Source organism: Pelophylax lessonae (genome assembly GCF_965119305.1).
Source record: "Pelophylax lessonae genome assembly, chromosome: 2".
Classification (NCBI taxonomy): domain Eukaryota; kingdom Metazoa; phylum Chordata; class Amphibia; order Anura; family Ranidae; genus Pelophylax; species Pelophylax lessonae.
In genome coordinates, this window is record NC_138769.1 from 715,292,796 (window position 1) to 715,311,929 (window position 19,134).

At 43.2% G+C, this 19,134-nt stretch overlaps 1 protein-coding gene across 1 annotated transcript in view; it reads left to right on the forward strand.

Annotated features, from left to right (window-relative positions):
* Positions 1 to 19,134, forward strand: part of RSF1 (remodeling and spacing factor 1) — a 118,577-nt gene that overhangs the window by 11,414 nt on the left and 88,029 nt on the right. The window contains exon 2 of the mRNA XM_082245298.1: positions 18,717 to 18,808. Coding sequence (XP_082101424.1) covers positions 18,717 to 18,808 — 92 coding nt within the window. The remainder of the gene's footprint in view (positions 1 to 18,716; positions 18,809 to 19,134) is intronic.

Consider the following 19,134-nt stretch of genomic DNA (forward strand, 5'->3'; position numbering starts at 1 on the left):
CTACTACACTTCACCAATTTGTGTTGTGCACCCCCGGGACAAGGGCAACAATTTTTGGGCCATTAATCCCGGCTAATTCTTGAGGGGGGGGGGGGGTTTAACCACTTTACCACCGGAGGATTTTGCTGTCTTACATCTGGGCCACTTTTTGCGATTCGGCACTGTGCGACTTTAACTGACAATTGCGCGGTCGTGGCGACACCGTACCCAAACGAAATTTACGTCCTTTTTTTCCCACAAACAGAGCTTTCTTTTGGTGGTATTTGATCACCTGTGCAATTTTTACTTTTTGCGATATAAACAAAAAAAGAGCGACAATTTTGAAAAAATAACAATATTTTTAAAATTTTTTATATATGAAATTCCCCCCAAAAAAATGTAAAAATCAAAATTTTTTAAAATTTTTGGTCAATTAGTTTTCTGCTACCTATGTTTGGTAAAAAAAATCACAATAAGCGTATTTTGATTGGCTTGCGCAAAAGTTATTGGGTTTACTAACTAAGGGAAAGATTTCTGTCATTTTTGGTGTGTTTTTCTTAACTAGTAATGGCGGCGATCTGCGATATATTTTTTTTTTTTTTTTGCAGGACTGCGACATTGCGGCGGACAGATCGGACCCTTGACTGACATTTTTGACACTTTTGGGGGTACCAGTGACATTACTACAGTAATCAGTGCTATAAATATGCAATATTACTGTAAAAATTACACTGGCAGGGAAGGGGTTAATTTTATTGGAGAGGGAGGGGTTAATGTATGCCTGGTGCTTACTGACGTGTGGGGGGAGGTGACTGAGTGACACAGGGACAGATCGCATGTTCAGCTATGCTGAACCCTGCAATCTGTCACTGTTTGTCACTTAGGAGATCCGCCCGCTCTGTTTACACAAGCGGGCGGATCTCCAAACTAGATCCCTGACGATTGGGCAAGAGCAGCGGCGACCGCCGCTGCTCCTCCTCCCCTAGCCCGACTCCCGCTGTGAATGAATACAGCGGGAGCGCGCCTCCGGCGGCGCGCGAGCGCCGCCTACAGGGGGAGGAGTCCAGCGACGTAGTACTACGTCGCTGGACGATAACGAGCCACTTTGCGGCAGTAGAGCTCGAGTGAGCGGTCGGCAAGTGGTTAAAGTGTCGCCTCTGGGGAATTTAGGGTAACGACATTTGTCAGTTACCTTCAACTATGTAGTGCAAGGGCCTGCTTGATTGCATACAAATGGAAAGTGTTTAGATTTACCAAAACCATATAATATGAGGTCAAATCTAAAGGAAAAAATCTAAAGACAATTGTATAGTGTGTATGGCCCATTAAGCTGGCTACACACTATACAACTTTTATACAATTCTCTTTATACAACTTTCCTTTAGATTTACCAAAACTGTATAATATGAGGTCATACCTAAATACTTTCAATTTGTATGAAGTCAGGCCGGGGCCCTCTACTGCATAGTTGAAGGTAATGGGCCATACACACTAAGATTTTCTGAAGACTTTTTCCTTTACCAAAACCATATAATATGAGGTCAAACCTAAACACTTTCAATTTGTATGCAATCTGGCAGGCCCTTGCACTACATAGAAATGGTAAATCTGAAGGAAATCTAACCACAAAAGTTGGATAGCGTGTATCCAGCTTTAATCTAAAGGAAATTGAACAACAAAAGTTGTACAATGTGTATCCAGCTTTAAGCTGGATACACACTATACAACTTTTGTTGTTAGATTTCCTGTAGATTTACCTTCAACTATGTAGTGCAAGGGCCTGCCTGATTGCATACAAATTTAAAGTGTTTAGGTCTGACCTCATATTATATGGTTTTGGTTAGTGGTGCACCGAAATTTCGGCCACCGAAATTTTCGGCCGAAAATGGGCTTATTCCATTTCGGCCGAAATAGGGTTAAAAATGCCGATAGTAAAGATGGCCGCCGCGAGCGCAGCGCAAGTTTCAAAAGACCCGCCTCTGGCCGTCCTTTCCTTTCTAAAGACCCGCCTCTGGCCGTCCTTTCCTTTCAAAAGATCCGCCTCTGGCCGTCCTTTCCTTTCTAAAGACCCGCCTCTGGCCGTCCTTTCCTTTCAAAAGACCCGCCTCTGGCCGCCGGCAGCCCGCCTCCCGGTGATGTCACTACTACTAAGCTCTATGCATGAATGAACTAACAGACCCGGCGGGCGGGTGAGCGGCCGCTAATAGCTGTAACTAAGTAAGCTCTTCACCTTGTTATCAGGCGGGTATCTCCGCTGACATGGAAGTGAAGAGCTTACTTAATTATAGCTATTAGCGGCCGCTCGCCCGCCCGCCGGGTCTGTTAGTTCATTCATGCATGCATAGATCGTAGTAATAGTGACATCACCGGGAGGCGGGCTGCCGGCGGCCAGAGGCGGGTCTTTTGAAACGAAAGGACGGACACCGGAGGAGCTGCAAGTAAGGACTCGGAGATGGAATCATTGGGATGGGGAGGGACATTTTAAGTAAGTACATGCTGTTTTATTGAATCATTTTACCAAAAAAATATTATACTACGGACAGTTCATATAACGGAGGAAATTGAGGAGGAAACCCAGGATCATTGCAGATGGAATACATTTATTTTAAAGACCCAAAAGCCAGATAAAGCATTTGGAGGTCCCCTAGACATGAGCAGATATACACAGATCAACATACAAAGCTATGCAATGCTATACTGTTACCTTACAGCAGTAAGGTGAGTGGCCTGTGAGCACTTAGTTGTTATTACATTGAAGATTTAGGCAGGGGGGGGGGGGGCGCTGAGCCAGGGGGGGAGGGAAGCTGAGGCGAGGTTACCAATGGTATTAGTATTATGCAGCATGAGGGGGTTAATGTATTGCCACTGCTGGTCACTGGTGCATTAGTGACCGATCAGTGACAGTTAATTAACCCCTTTGTGCTGCATTAGTTCACCAGTATCAGTGCAACCAGTGTTAATTAACACTGATACTGGTTGCACTAATGCAGCACAAAGGGGTCAATTAACTGCCACTGGTTGGTCACTAATGCATCAGTGACCAGCAGTGGCAATACCTTAACCCCTCATGCTGAATACAAATACCATTTGGGGAAAAAAAGTCATTTTCAGTTTCGGTTTCGGTTTTCGGCCAAGGGCATCCTGCATTTTCGGTTTCGGTTTCGGCCCAGAATTTTCATTTCGGTGCATCCCTAGTTTTGGTAAATCTAGATAAGAGCTCATTCCAGAGCGGGCCTGAATCACATAAAAGCAAAAGCACTACAATAGTGTATTATTGCTAAAAGGCGATGCACTCACATGTCATGTAAACAATGAATCGCAGAATGCGGTGTGACAGAACAGGCTTTCCAGTAGTAAAGATGGCTGCACATTGCGGAGTGGTGTGTGTGCGTTGCGGAGCTACTTTGTTTGACTGCATATTACAATTAGAGCCGGTTCACACTGCCGCGACCATACGTCGCCCCATGTCGGAGCGACTTTACCGCGACTTCAGCGCGACTTGTGAATTATGTTGCGCAACTTATATGACAGACGACTTTGTATTTGGCCAATCAGAATATGATGTGTTGTGACCTAATTCCCCTTTTCTGTTTTTTTTTTTTTTTACTAATTTCCTCATTGCCCACCAGTGCCACGTATCTGTGTCCACCAGTGCCACGTATCTGTGTCCACCAGTGCCACGTATCTGTGTCCACCAGTGCCACGTATCTGTGTCCACCAGTGCCACGTATCTGTGTCCACCAGTGCCACGTATCTGTGTCCACCAGTGCCACTCACACAGACCAAGCAGAGATAATGGAATATATATACCATTACATATATATATATATATATATATATATATACACACCATATAGGCATGGCTGCAATGTGGGGAATGCCTGGCTAATCTTTCTTCTTCCTGGAAAGTCTGATCACAAGTCGCTTCAAATAAGATAAGGATCCGACCTGGAGGCGACTCCCATTGAAGTCTATTGGGACAAGTTGGATACAAGTCGTCTCAAAGTAGTACAGGACCCTTTTCTGAAGTCGGAGCGACTTCAGTAGTGCCAATTAAGACTGCTCTCATTCATTTACATTGCATTTGTTACGACAAGCGACTTGAGGGCACACAAGTCGCCTGACAAGTCGTGCTAGGGTGAATGGAGTCTTAAGATTTTGTTTACCTATTGGTATTTCAATCACATTGTAGCTCTGCACTATTTATTTATTCATGTTAGTGTTTTGTATCAGGGCACAGTGCATAGCAGCTGTTTATACAGATTATCTACCTTGGCGCGGATATATTTGACATTTTTTATATTTTCGGTAACCTATTGCGCTTGAGTCCTAAAATTAATGTTGATGTATTTTTTTTTTCCTGATAATTTGCGCTTTATTAATTGTGTGACATAAAAAAAAAAAATGAAGCTTTCCACTATTTTTATTATCCAGGGTCTCTGCTTTTAGAAAATGTATTAAAGCAGAACTACATTTCACCTGAGCACCACTAAGAGTCGGTTCACACTGAGGCGACACGACTCTGTACTACTTCGGGGGCGACTTGGGCATTCCCATGCACCACGACTTCGGAGCGACTTGCAGGGACTTCACATAATGGAAGTCTATGCAAGTCGCTCTGAGGTCGCCCCGAAGTAGTACAGGACCCTTTTTCTAAGTCGGAGCGACTTGTGTCGCTCCTATTAGAACGGGTCCTGTAGCGGTCAATGGACCGCGAGGGAGCGCGACTTGTCAGGCTAACAATTCGCACTAGTGTGAACCGGCTCTTACTGAAAACCCTGTTTTATTTATTTTTAATATTCAAAGCAAAGTCCCCCATCCATCTACAATGGATATAAAAAGTCTACACACCCCTGGTAAAATGTCAGGCTTCTGCGATGTAAAAAAATGAGACCAGGATAAATCATTTCAGAACTTTTCACACCTTTTTAATGTGACCTATAAACTGTGCAACTCAATTGAAAAACAAACTGAAAACTTATGGGGGGGGGTAAAAATAAAAAAAACAAATTGTGGTTACATAAGTGTGAACACCCTCTTATCTGGGTGTATTTGATTTTAAATCAAGTCCATTTTAAATCACTGGTAAAAAGTCTTGATTTAAATTTTTAAAGAGCACCTGTCATCTCCGTCCTGCAGTGGCTCCTCCTCTGACCCGCTGTTGCCTCCCCGACAGTCCCCTTCACTTTAATGGGACGGCTGGGGATGCGGCCGTGACACAGCAAAGTGAGGGACGTGGGGATGCCCGCTAACAGGCGCTTGTACGCTGACAGGTACTTTTTAAATGTAAGGACTTATTCTTGCTGGTAGTTACTGTGAATTGTGGGAATGCATCAATGCAGTGCATTTTATCTCGCCTTGCAGAGCTTGGATTTATTGAATGAGTTTACCAAAAATGTAAATATTGCAGAATATACAGCCTCATGCTACATAACTAAGCTCCATTTCATGCTGAAAAAAACCTAAATTATTAATGTATCTTAACCACTTAAGCCCCAGAAGATTTTACCCCCTTCCTGACCAGGGGGTATTTTGCGATTCGGCACTGCGTGACTTTAACGGACAATTGCGCGGTCGTGCGACGCTGTACCTAAACGAATTTGGCGTCCTTTTTTTTCCCACAAACAGAGCTTTCTTTTGGCGGTATTTGATCACCTGTGCGATTTTTTTCATCACGCGCTATAAACAAAAAAAGAGCGTAAATTTTGCAAAAATAGCAATATTTTTCCCTTTTTTTTTTTTATATGAAATTCCCCCCCAAAAAAAGTAAAAATCTAAATTTTTTAACATTTTCAGCCAATTTGTTTTATGCTACATATGTTTGGTAAAAAAAAATCGCAAAAAGCGTATTTTGATTGGTTTGCGCAAAAGTTATTGCGTTTACTAACTAAGGGAAAGATTTTTGTCATTTTTGTTTTTTTTTTTTAACGCGTAATGGCGGCGATCTGCGTTTTTTTTTTTTGCGGTACTGCGACATTGCGGCAGACAGATCGGACCCTTGACTGACATTTTTGACACTTTTGGGGTTACCAGTGACATTTCTACAGTAATCAGTGCTATATATATATATGCACTGTTACTGTAAAAATACACTGGTAGTGAAGGGGTTAACTTTATTTGAGAGGGAGGGGCTGTGTGTGTCCCTAGGGGCGTGATTCTAACTGTGATTGGCTGTGGCTTCAGCTGTATGCAGAGCGATCAACGGATCTACATAGTAGATCCATATGATCATCTCTCATACAGAGGGGAGAATGACAGGCAGCTTGTTTACACAAGCTGCCTGACTTTCTCCCTCTCCCCCGCCGATCGCAGAGTGGCCGGCGGACATCGGGTCCACCAGTCACACGCGCGGGGGGGGGTCCGTGACCACGCGGGAGCTGGAGCGCGTCTCCGGCGGCGCGCACTCGCTCGCTCCCTAGACCCTCACAAGCTAGTGACGTAGCCCTACGTCACTTTGCCTGTGAGGGGCTGACCGCCGCCGTAGATAGTCGTGCGGCGGTCGGCAAGTGGTTAAATAGAAAATTATCTTTAGATTTCTACTCCAAAAGCATTTTATTAAAATAAATTTGATAAAAATAAAAAAAAATACAATTTTTTTAATAGAAAAAAAATAATCTGATTACAGGCGGTCCCCAGGTTACAAACAAGATGCAGTCTGTAGCTTTGTTCTTAAGTTTAATTTGTTCATAAGTCGAAGCAGGTACATTTTTTTAGTGTAGCTCCAGCCAAAAAAATAATTTTTTACGTTTTTTTTGTATAGCTATAGGAAAGGGGTAACATTTGTTTACTGTTTGTGCCTTCTTTCAGAAGATTTCACCTCACTTTCTGTCCCTATGACAACTGGATTTTGAAAATTTTGGGTTGTGGAAACAAGGATTGGTGATAAACCTTCAGTGGAGACACCTTTTTCCCATGAGAACTCTTACAGGAGTGAATTTTCCTTACTTCCTGTTGTCTCCTGTCGTTTGTAAGTCAGACGTTTGTAACCCGGGGACCGCCTGTATATAATTTTTTTTAAATCCTCAATCTTTATTCACCCTGCCTTTTATAGCTGGAGATGTAGCGGTGTTCAGAATTAGGCAATCGCATTCAAACTCATGTTAAATAGGAGTCGGTACACACCTGCCATCGTTTAAAGTGGCTCTGATTAGACCCAAATAAAGTTGTGCTGTTCTAGTAGGTCTTTCCTGACATTTTCTTAGTCACATCCTACAGCAAAAGTCATAGTCTGCAGAGAGCTTCCAAAGCATCAGGGGGATCTCATTGTTAAAAGGTATCAGTCAGGAGAAGGGTACAAAAGAATTTCCACGGCATTAGATACACCCTGGAACACAGTGTAGACCAGGCATGTCCAACCTGCGGCCCGGAACCGCAGGCAATGCGGCCCACTGCCCCCTGACAATTTTTTATTTTTTTTTTGCTGGGGAAGGAAGGAAGTCGGGTTGGGGGCACACGGCCACAGCAGCTTCCAACTAACAGTAGGCAGAGGCTGCCTCGGAGGGGGGGAGGGGGGGTAGGCGCACATGCGCAGTGTTTGACTCCTACCACCATGACCACTTTAACCACCATGACCACTTCAGTGATTTAGAGTCTTCCTTTTATTATCTCTCAGAAGAAGTAAACCTCTGTATACTGATTCCATTTCATTTGATCATCCTTGTGTTGTGTTAAATTAGTGCGGGGGGTGCGGCGGCGTTTTATTACTTATATACCTTAACTATAGTATATATTTTATATGTGGCCCGAGAAAATTTCTCTACACTCAATGTGGCCCAGAGAAGCCAAAAGGTTGGACACCCATGGTGTAGACAGTCATCTTCAAGTGGAGAAAATATGGCACAACAGGGACATCACCAAGAACTGGACGTCCCTGCAAAATTGATGAAAAGACGAGAAGAAATCTGGTCAGGGAGGCTGCTGAGACCTACAGCAACATTAACCACTTAAGCCCCGGAGGATTTTCCTGCTAAAAGACCAGGGGGTATTTTGCGATTCGGCACTGCGTGACTTTAACGGACAATTGCGCGGTCGTGCGACGCTGTACCTAAACGAATTTGACGTCCTTTTTTTCCCACAAACAGAGCTTTCTTTTGGTGGTATTTGATCACCTGTGCGATTTTTTGATCACGCGCTATAAACAAAAAAAGAGCGACAATTTTGCAAAAATAGCAATATTTTTCACATTTTTTTATATGAAATTCCCCAAAAAAAAAATGTAAAAATCAAAATTTTTTTAAATTTTTGGCCAATTTGTTTTATCCTACCTATGTTTGGTAAAAAAAAATCGCAAAAAGCGTATTTTGATTGGTTTGCGCAAAAGTTATCGCGTTTACTAACAAAGGGAAAGATTTTTGTCATTTTTGTTGTTTTTTTTTAACGCGTAATGGCGGCGATCTGCAATTTTTTTTTTTTTTTTTTTTTTTTTTTTTTTTTTTTTTTTGCGGTACTGCGACATTGCGGCGGACAGATCGGACCCTTGACTGACATTTTTGACACTTTTGGGGTTACCAGTGACATTTCTACAGTAATCAGTGCTATACATATGCACTGTTACTGTAAAAATACACTGGCAGAGAAGGGGTTAACTTTATTTGGGAGGGAGGGGCTGTGTGTGTCCCTAGGGGCGTGGTTTCTACTGTGATTGGCTGTGGCTCTAGCTGTAAGGACACTGATCAACGGATCTACATACTAGATCCGAGTGATCAGTGTCTTTACAGCGAGGAGAATGACAGGCAGCTTGTTTACACAAGCTGCCTGACATTCTCCCTCTCCCCCGACGATCGCCGAGTGGCCGGCGGACATCGGGTCCGCTGGTCACACGCGCGGGGGGGTCCGTGACCGCGCGGGAGCGCGCTCGCTCCCCAGACCCTCCCAGGCTAGTGACGTTAATTAACGTCACTCTGCCTGGCAGGGGCTGACCGCCGCAGTAAATCTACTTGCGGCGGTCGGCAAGCGGTTAAAGGAGCTGCAGGAATATCTGGCAAGTACTGGCTATGTGGTACATGTGACAACAATCTCCCGTATTCTTCCTATGTCTGGCCTATGGGGGAGAGTACCAAGACGGAAGACTTTTCTTAGAAAGAAAAACATCCAAGCCTGGCTAAGTTTTGCAAAAACACATCTGAAGTCTCCCTAAAGCATGTGGGAAAATGTGTTATGGTCAGAGGAAACCAAGGTGGAACTTTTTGGCAATAAATTCCAAAATATATTTTTGGCAGAAAAACAACACTGCACATCACCAAAAGAACACCATACCCACTGTGAAGCATGGTGGTGGCAGCAGCATTATGCTTTGGGGCTGTTTTTCTTCAGCTGGAACAGGGGCCTTAGTCAAGGTAGAAGGAATTTATGAATTGTTCCAATACCAGTCAATATTGGCACAAAACCTTCAGGTTTCTGCTGTCATGCTGAAAGATGAAGTTCCTCTTCCTGTTCATCTTTCTAACGACACAAAGCATATATCCAAATCAACAAAGGAATGGCTTCACCAGAAGAATAACGTTTTTTGGTATGGCCCAAACCTGAATCCCATTTGGAAATCTGTGGGGTGATGTGAAGAGGGCTGTGCACAGGAGATGTCCTCACAATCTGACAGATTTGGAGTGTTTTGGCAAAGAAGAGTGGACAAATATTGCCAAGTCATGATGTGCCATGCTGATACTCATACCCAAAAATTCCTTTATTTACCAAAGGTTGCATTTTACAAACCGAGGTAGGGGTAGAGCAAAATACAATGACGCAAGTCCACTGACGACAACAAAGTATTAGTTTAAGGCCCCTTTCACACGGGTGATCCGATCCGATCCGCCTGTCGGTTTTTCAGGCGGACCTCATTGGATCCTCCATGCATCCCTACGGGGCAGCAGATGTCAGCGGAGACATCGCCACTGACACCCGCTGCTATCCTATTCCGATCCTGTCTGTGAAATGCGGACGGATGGAAACCCTTTTTTCCATCCGTCTGGAGGATCGGATCGGATGAGAACGGACAGGCGGTTCTCATCCGATTCCCCCATAGAGAACAGCGGGGATCTGCCAGCTCCCTCTCCGCACACACAGCAGAGACGGAGCTGTCATCCACCTGCTAATCGGGGATCGGCGGATCGATCCCCGCTAAGGCAGAACGGAGTCCGTCAGGTGCACCGCCCGTGTGTAAGAGGCCTAAGGGTGTGCACACTTATGCAACCATATTTTTTTTTAGCTTTTTTATTTTCCTAGACCTAAAAGATTTTAGTTTGTTGTTCAACTGAATTGTACAGTGTATAGGTGAAAATAGTTCTGAAATGTAAAAGAATGAGACAAAGATAAATCATCACAGAAACCTGACATTTTACCGGGGTGTATAAAATTTTTATATCCACTGTATGTTTCCATACTTTGTTGAGAAATCAATGTGAAAAATGCCTCCTTGGCATTTCTTGCTGTGGCCATCTTGAGTATGGGCACATGATTGATTTATTTAGCATTTACTTCCTGTAATCCATCTACTCTTAGCTCAGGCATGCAGGCAGGAGAGAGAAAACCCCTCTTGAACACTCCTTGGATGTATGACATTGTTTGCCTAGGCCAGAAACCTAGAAGTAAAAAACTAAAACAAGTAAATATGATCTATTTTCCTATCTATTTACTAATGCTAGCAGCATGAGAATTAAAAATAGTCCATGTTGATTGATGGCCAGTTCACACCACATGCAGTCCTGTGCATTTTTTTTTTTCTGTTTAACAACTTTGCCGCTGTTCACTAGAGCTCTACTGCGGCAAAGTGGCTCTTGTAGGTCTGACGCCGTAGACCTACGTCGGCAACACTCCCCCCTTCTCGGCAGCACGCATGCGCTGCCGGAGGCTCGCTCCCGCTGTATTCAGTCACAGCGGGAGTCGGGCCAGGGGAGGAGCGGCGGCGATCGCCGCTGCTCTTCCCCGATCGTCGGGGAATCAAGTGTGGAGATCCGAGTCTGGAGATAGCTGAACATGCGATCTGTCCCTGTGTCACTCAGTCACCTCCCCCCACACACGTCAGTAAGCACCAGGCATACATTAACCCCTCCCTCTCCAATAAAATTAACCCCTTCACTGCCAGTGTAATTTTACAGTAACAGTGCATATTTATAGCACTGATTACTGTAGTAATGTCACTGGTACCCCCAAAAGTGTCAAAAATGTCAGTCAAGGGTCCGATCTGTCCGCCGCAATGTCGCAGTCCCGCAAAAAAAAATGCAGATCACCGCCATTACTCGTTAAAAAAAAAAAAACACCAAAAACGACAGAAATCTTTCCCTTAGTTAGTAGACGTGATAACTTTTGCGCAAACCAATCAAAATACGCTTATTGCGATTTTTTTTTTTTTTTCTTTACCAAAAATATGTAGCAGAAAACAAATTGGCCTAAAATGATAAAAAATTTGATTTCTACATTTTTTTTTTTTTTTTGGGGGGGGGGGGGGGGGGAAATGTCGTATAAAAAAATTTGAAAAATATTGTTATTTTTTTTCAAAATTGTTGCTCTTTTTTTGTTTATAGAGCAAAAAGTAAAAATCGCACAGGTGATCAAATACCACCAAAAGAAAGCTCTGTTTGTGGGGAAAAAAGGACGTAAATTTTGTTTAGGTACAGCGTCGCACGACCGCGCAATTGTCAGTTAAAGTCGCACAGTGCCGAATCGCAAAAAGTGGCCCAGACGTAAGACAGCAAAATCCTCCGGTGGTAAAGTGGTTAAAATGCATAGAAAGTAGGTTATATGGTTTCTAATGGCACAGTTCACACCATGACGTTCCAGGAAAAGAACGAACATGCTGCATTTTTTTTCTGCACTTGGCTGTACTGGACTCTGGAGCGCTGTAAAACGCATCAAAAACGCCCTGGAACGCACCTGTGCTTATTTAACCACTTCAATACCGGGCCCTTTCACCCCCTTTCTTGCCCAGGCCAATTTTCAGCTTTTACTGCTGTCACACTTTGAATGACAATTGCACGGTCATGCAACACTGAACCCATATGAAATTTTTATAATTTTTTTTTTTCACACCAATAGAGCTTTCTTTTGGTGGTATTAAATCATCGTTGCATTTTTTTATTTCTTAAAAAAAAAAATGAAAATTTGGAAGAAAATTTTTTTTCTTTTCCTAATTTCTGTGAGTAAATTTTGAGAACAAGTAATTTTTCTCCTTCACTGATGTGCCCTGATGAGGCTTCACTGATGGGCACTGATAGGCTGCACTGATGAGGTGGAATTTATGGGCACTGATGAGGTGGCAGAATCAACAAGAAAGGTCGGGACTAGGAGACATAGATAATCTGTCAGGATAACAATTATATTTATTGATGTCAGCAAATGTACACATAGTTATAATTTGGTAAAAATGAAAACTCAAAGGTATTGCATAAACTGATAAAATTACTCAGGTCCAATATTCATAAAATATATTTACAGATGTTATCACAGAAATGATGAAGTAGTTGGATATAATTACAACGAATAAAATCACAACGAATAAACAATGTTGCAGCGATGTAAAGATAGTAGAATGTGATCGAAACATCAAAAAATGTCTCCTAGTCCCGACCTTTCTTGTTGATTCTATTGAATAGGGATGGAGACGCACGGCAATTCCCACCATGCGCCTCCAATTAAAGTCCCAAAACTCTCCCCTTTAGGGACGGAGAGACACGATCTCGAAGGACATTTGGTGATCATCATTAAAATGCATACAATAATAATCTTATTTATATGCTTTAGCTCAAACACAATGTGAACCATATGCCCCCTTTTATTAATTCGGGGGCTATATATATATATTTATATATGTTTGCATGCTATATTATACAGATAATTTGCAATTAATAATATTTCCTTTAGACCTATCAGATGGTTTGGCATATAACTGCCGTGTACGCATATACTATGTACATATATATTTTTTTCGTCTGTATTTTTTATGGCTTGCAGTTGATGTGTGCTGCCCCTGGTGGTTGACTGGTTGCCTTTGTTCTCCCCGAGAGCTGTGAGGCGCTATGGACGCCCTCCCCCTCTCCCTTCGATTCCCTCGGCGCGGGGGATCGAGTGGGCGTGTCCTCCGCGCATCGGCGCCACGCAATACGCCGGCGCATGGAGTCACTTTTGGCGCCAATGCGCCGGCGATATGTATCCACTCTCAGTGCATTCGGATCACCTGCGGACCGGTCTGCCTTGCGTCCTGGCCCTCTTGTTGATCCACTGTATGCACTGGCGTGACGCTGGGGACACTATGTTGGGGCGATGTTCCTGGACCTACCCATTGGAAGCCTGGGCTATGCTTTCTGGTACTTATTCTCTTCGCTTCTCACATCCCACGATGCTCCTTTTACATTTTTATCATTGGATTGATTTCTTCTATTCATTGGGTTGATTTTTCCTATTCTTTATATTCTTCTCATTGGGTTGATTTTTCCTATTCTTTATATTCTTCTCATTGGGTTGATTTCTCTTATTCTATCTCTCATTTTTCACCTTTTCACCTTCTTATCCGGCTTTTACTATTCACTTATCCCATGTGGTCTTTACGTACTGAGACTTCCCTCTTGCACTTTGTTGTATTAGGCTCACAACCTTTCACAATCGGTTTATAGTTCACAATTATCATCATTCCTTTGGGTGTTACTCTTTTATTTGTTTATTTTATTATTTATTATTTTTATTTTTATTTTTTATCTATTTTTATACCCTCTAATTGTCAAGCAGCATTATGTATATGTTACAGAATATATATATATAATACATTTTTTATTCCTTTTTATAATTTTACAATTTAATTGTAGCAGTTGTATACTGTGCAATAGTAATATATATGATTTTTATATTTTTTTCTCTGCTGCTCATATGCACCATTTTTACTCTATTCAGCTTAGCCCATATCTCCCGGTGTTTGGTACCCTTGCCTCTGCCCGCTGCCTTGTGTTCCCTCAGCTCCCGTGGGATACCTCTGGCCCTATGTATGCCTCTTGTACGAGTAGGCATATTTATTGCCACATAAGTTTTTTGACAAACTGGGAGATTCTACTCCCCCCCCCCCCCTTTTTTTTCTCTTTTTTTGTCCAGTTTCATCTATTATATAGCTATATATTTAGATACATATTTTTTAGATTCGAAACCAACATTCACTCTTGATGAAGTGGCATTCATAAGTCCACGAAACGCGTCGAGTTTTTTGATGTTTCGATCACATTCTACCATCTTTACATCGCTGCAACATTGTTTATTCGTTGTGATTTTATTCGTTGTAATTATATCCAACTACTTCATTTCTGTGATTAACATCTGTAAATCTATTTTATGAATACTGGACCTGAGTAATTTTATCAGTTTATGCAATACCTTTTGAGTTTTCATTTTTACCAAATTATAACTATGTGTACATTTGCTGACATCAATAAATATAATTGTTATCCTGACAGATTATCTATGTCTCCTAGTCCCGACCTTTCTTGTTGATTCTATTGAATGGGGATGGAGACGCACGGCAATTCCCACCATGCGTCTCAATTAAAGTCCCACAACTCCCCTTCCTCCTTGTTTGCATATTGATGAGGTGGCACTTATGGGCACTGATGAGGAGGTATTAATCTGCCGCACCGATGGGCGGCACTGATGGACACTGCCGGGCAGCAGAGATGAGCAGGCACTGATTGTGGGCACTGATGGACATTGGTTGGGGGGGACTTATGGGCACTTTTTATACTTTTACAGTAATCTGGGCACTGATGATCAGTGCCCTGATTACCTGTCCTGGTCTCCTCTTAAAGGAGCCGCTGATCGGCCCTCCTTGCCACACTGACAGTGTGAGGCGAGAAGAGCTGATAAACAGCACTTCCTCATTTACATGTGACCGGCTGTGATTGGACAGAGCCGATCACATGGGTAAAGAGCCATGTCATTGGCTCTTTACCAAGATCGGGGTTGCTAGGACACGGCACGGCCACAATCGCTGCACTGCGTGCCCTCGCGGGTGCGCAAGAGAGGCAGTTATGGTGCACCGTCATATGACGGCATCCCAGAACGACTGCCGCACGGCTCTGCCGTCATTTGATGGTGAGCTGGCGGCAAGTGGTTAAGGTAAAAAAAAAAAATAAGGGGAAAAAAATGCACTGGACTGCATCAAAAAACGCATGCAAAACATATGGAACGCATGCTGTGAACTGGCCCTGAGATAGTGAAGTTCAGCTTTAAATCTTCTGGTCTAAAATACATTCTTTTAAACATGAAAAAAAATGTAAGAATGGCTCTGGCAGTGAAAGGGTCATAGGGTTGTCTTTAGCCACTTGCCGACTGCCCGCAATACATTAACGTCATTACTTTGATGTTAAATACTGTTATGGCAGCAGAACCCTGGTATCATTTTGTACTGTGGGTAATTCTCTACAAGATAAAAGTTGGCCCAGCGTCTGATTCGCCGCGTGATCCATTTTTGAGATGGCTCGATAGGTGCCCCCCCCCCCCACCACTTCCTTGTCATTTCCGACCTTACCGGAGCCGTCAGTAAACACGGAACCGATCTGATAACTCTGAAGTCTGAGCAGGAAGTCGGATGGGGGCAAAATGCCTTTTGGAGGACCAGAGCGACGTCTGACTTCCGCCTGTCAGGTTTGAAGAGAGAATTTAATTTTATTTGTTTTTAAGGGTAAATGAGAGATTTGGGGTCTTTTTGACCCCAGATCTCTTAATAAAAAGGACCTGTCATGCTTCTTTCTATTATTCTATTACAAGGGATGTTTACATTGTAATAGGAATAAGTGTATAAAAAAAAGTATGAAGGGAAAGTGTAAAAATAAGAAAAATTTTTTTAAAGCGATTTCCCCCCCCCCCCCCCCCCCCCCCGTGCTCGCGCGCAGAACGAACGCATAGGTAGGTCACGTGTGTGTGTGTATGTATGTATGTATGTGTGTATATATATATGTATGTATGTACAGTGGGTACGGAAAGTATTCAGACCCCCTTAAATTTTTCACTCTTTGTTATATTGCAGCCATTTGCTAAAATCATTTAAGTTCATTCTTCTTCCTCATGAATGTACACACAGCTCCCCATATTGACGGAAAAACACAGAATTGTTGACATTGTTGCAGATTTATTAAAAAAGAAAAACTGAAATATCACATGGTCCTAAGTATTCAGACCCTTTGCTCAGTATTTAGTAGAAGCCCCCTTTTGATCTAATACAGCCAGGAGTCTTTTTGGGAAAGATGCAACAAGTCTTTCACACCTGGATTTGGGGATCCTCTGCCATTCCTCCTTGCAGATCCTCTCCAGTTCTGTCAGGTTGGATGGTAAACGTTGGTGGACAGCCATTTTTAGGTCTCTCCAGAGATGCTCAATTGGGTTTAAGTCAGGGCTCTGGCTGGGCCATTCAAGAACAGTCACAGAGTTGTTGTGAAGCCACTCCTTCGTTATTTTAGCTGTGTGCTTAGGGTCATTGTCTTGTTGGAAGGTAAACCTTCGGCCCAGTCTGAGGTCCAGAGCACTCTGGAGAAGGTTTTTGTCCAGGATATCCCTGTACTTGGCCGCATTCATCTTTCCCTCGATTGCAACCAGTCGTCCTGTCCCTGCAGCTGAAAAACACCCCCACAGCATGATGCTGCCACCACCATGCTTCACTGTTGGGACTGTATTGGACAGGTGATGAGCAGTGCCTGGTTTTCTCCACACATACCGCTTAGAATTAAGGCCAAAAAGTTCTATTTTGGTCTCATCAGACCAGAGAATCTTATTTCTCACCATCTTGGAGTCCTTCAGGTGTTTTTTAGCAAACTCCATGCGGGCTTTCATGTGTCTTACACTGAGGAGAGGCTTCCATCGGGCCACTCTGCCATAAAGCTCCGACTAGTGGAGGGCTGCAGTGATGGTTGACTTTCTACAACTTTCTCCCATCTCCTGACTGCATATCTGGAGCTCAGCCACAGTGATATTTGGGTTCTTCTTTACCTCTCTCACCAAGGCTCTTCTCCCCCGATAGCTCAGTTTGGCCGGACGGCCAGCTCTAGGAAGGGTTCTGGTCGTCCCAAACGTCTTCCATTTGAGGATTATGGAGGCCACTGTGCTCTTAGGAACCTTAAGTGCAGCAGAAATCTTTTTGTAACCTTGGCCAGATCTGTGCCTTGCCACAATTCTGTCTCTGAGCTCTTCAGGCAGTTCCTTTGACCTCATGATTCTCATTTGCTCTGACATGCATTGTGATCTGGAAGGTCTTATATAGACAGGTGTGTGGCTTTCCTAATCAAGTCCAATCAGTATAATCAAACACAGCTGGACTCAAATGAAGGTGTAGAACCATCTCAAGAATGATCAGAAGAAATGGAAAGCACCTGAGTTAAATATATGAGTGTCACAGCAAAGGGTCTGAATACTTAGGACCATGTGATATTTCAGTTTTTCTTTTTTAATAAATCTGCAACAATGTCAACAATTCTGTGTTTTTCTGTCAGTATGGGGTGCTATGTGTACATTCATGAGGAAGAAGAATGAACTTAAATGATTTTAGCAAATGGCTGCAATATAACAAAGAGTGAAAAATTTAAGGGGGTCTGAATACTTTCCGTACCCACTGTATGTATGTATGTATGTATGTATGTATGTATATAAAAAAAAAGGGTTAACATACATAAAACGCAGTGCACACCAATGTGCCCAAGCATACTAAACAGTATACAGTTTGTGTCAAAAAGATGAACACTTACAATGTGAGAGAAATACAGCATCATGACAGGTATAATCAGTGTACATAGTGTGTACAAAGCTGTAACCGGACAGGTGGGTGAAGGCCCGCCCCAGACACCCCGAATGGGCTCAAGCTGTGTCCATGGCAAGACACGGCACCCCCCCACCCCCACACCACTGATGACAATACATACTAAGTTGGGAGTTAAAGGTGTGTTTTATGACTAGATATGTTTCCCCAACGCTTTCCTGCTCCCAGTGAGCCACCCGTGCCATGTACAGGGCCTGCAATACAAGTGAATGGACATACTCGCTGTAAACACTGATGCTTCTTGGCATCCTGTTTGGGAAAAGGGTCAGGTGTGCATGAACCCCTACTCTCATGTTAGAGGTTGTAAATCATTTAAAAAAAAAAAAAACACCCTGTAAGAGAAAGACGTAATGAGCTAGTATGCATCACATCCTAGCTCATTACGAAATAACTTACCTTGGAATGAAGCTCCAGCAGCATCGCCCACTCACCGCTGACACGACTGACCTCTTCCCCAGTGTTTCTTCTGGGCTCGTGGGCTCCGGTGCTGTCATTGGCCGTAGCCACGATGACGTCACTCCCGCACATGTGCACAGGAGCCGCCATTCTCGGCACAGGGCTCTGAAGGAACGGCACGTGTGGCCATTCCTTAAGAGCCAATGCACCAGTGATGTCACTGGCTGCATGCAATGTAAATATCTTTAAAACCAGGGATCTCCAAACTACGGCCCTCCAGCTGTTGCAGAACTACACGTCCCATGAGGCATTGTAAAACTGACATTCACAGATATGACTAGGTATGATGGGAATTGTTTCTGAACAACTGGAAGGCCATAGTTTGGAGACCCCTGGCCTAAGTGGTGAATGTTTAGGATATATTTACAGTGTCTATAGGTAAGCCTTATCATAGGTTTAAGTTACAAAGGAAGCTTTACTTTTTAATTCTTAAATTGTGTTGTGTATGGGGTTGGCTCAGACCGTTCAGTGTCCAGAGGAATCACTATTTGCTCTTCTTTTTTTTTAGTGTCCAGAGTCCTGGTTGAACTTCATCTGAAATTGATGCGGAAGATCGGGAAATCTGTCACCTTTGACAGATGGGAGAAATATCTAATCAAGGTACTTACTATACAAATGTATTTGTGACAATTTCACATCATTGTGATATCCTTGCTTCAATGTTTTTTCATTTATATTGGACGGCACAGTGGTGTAGTGGTTAGCACTTTCACCTAACAGCAAGAGGGTCGCTGGTTCGAATCCCGACCATGACACTACCTGCCTGGAGTTTGCATGTTCTCCCTGTGCCTGTGTGGGTTTCCTCCCACACTCCAAAGACATGCTGGTAGATTAATTGGATCTTGTATAAAAAATTGGCCCTAATGTGTATGTATGAATGTGAGTTAGGGACCTTAGATTGTAAGCTGCTTGAGGGCAGGGACTGA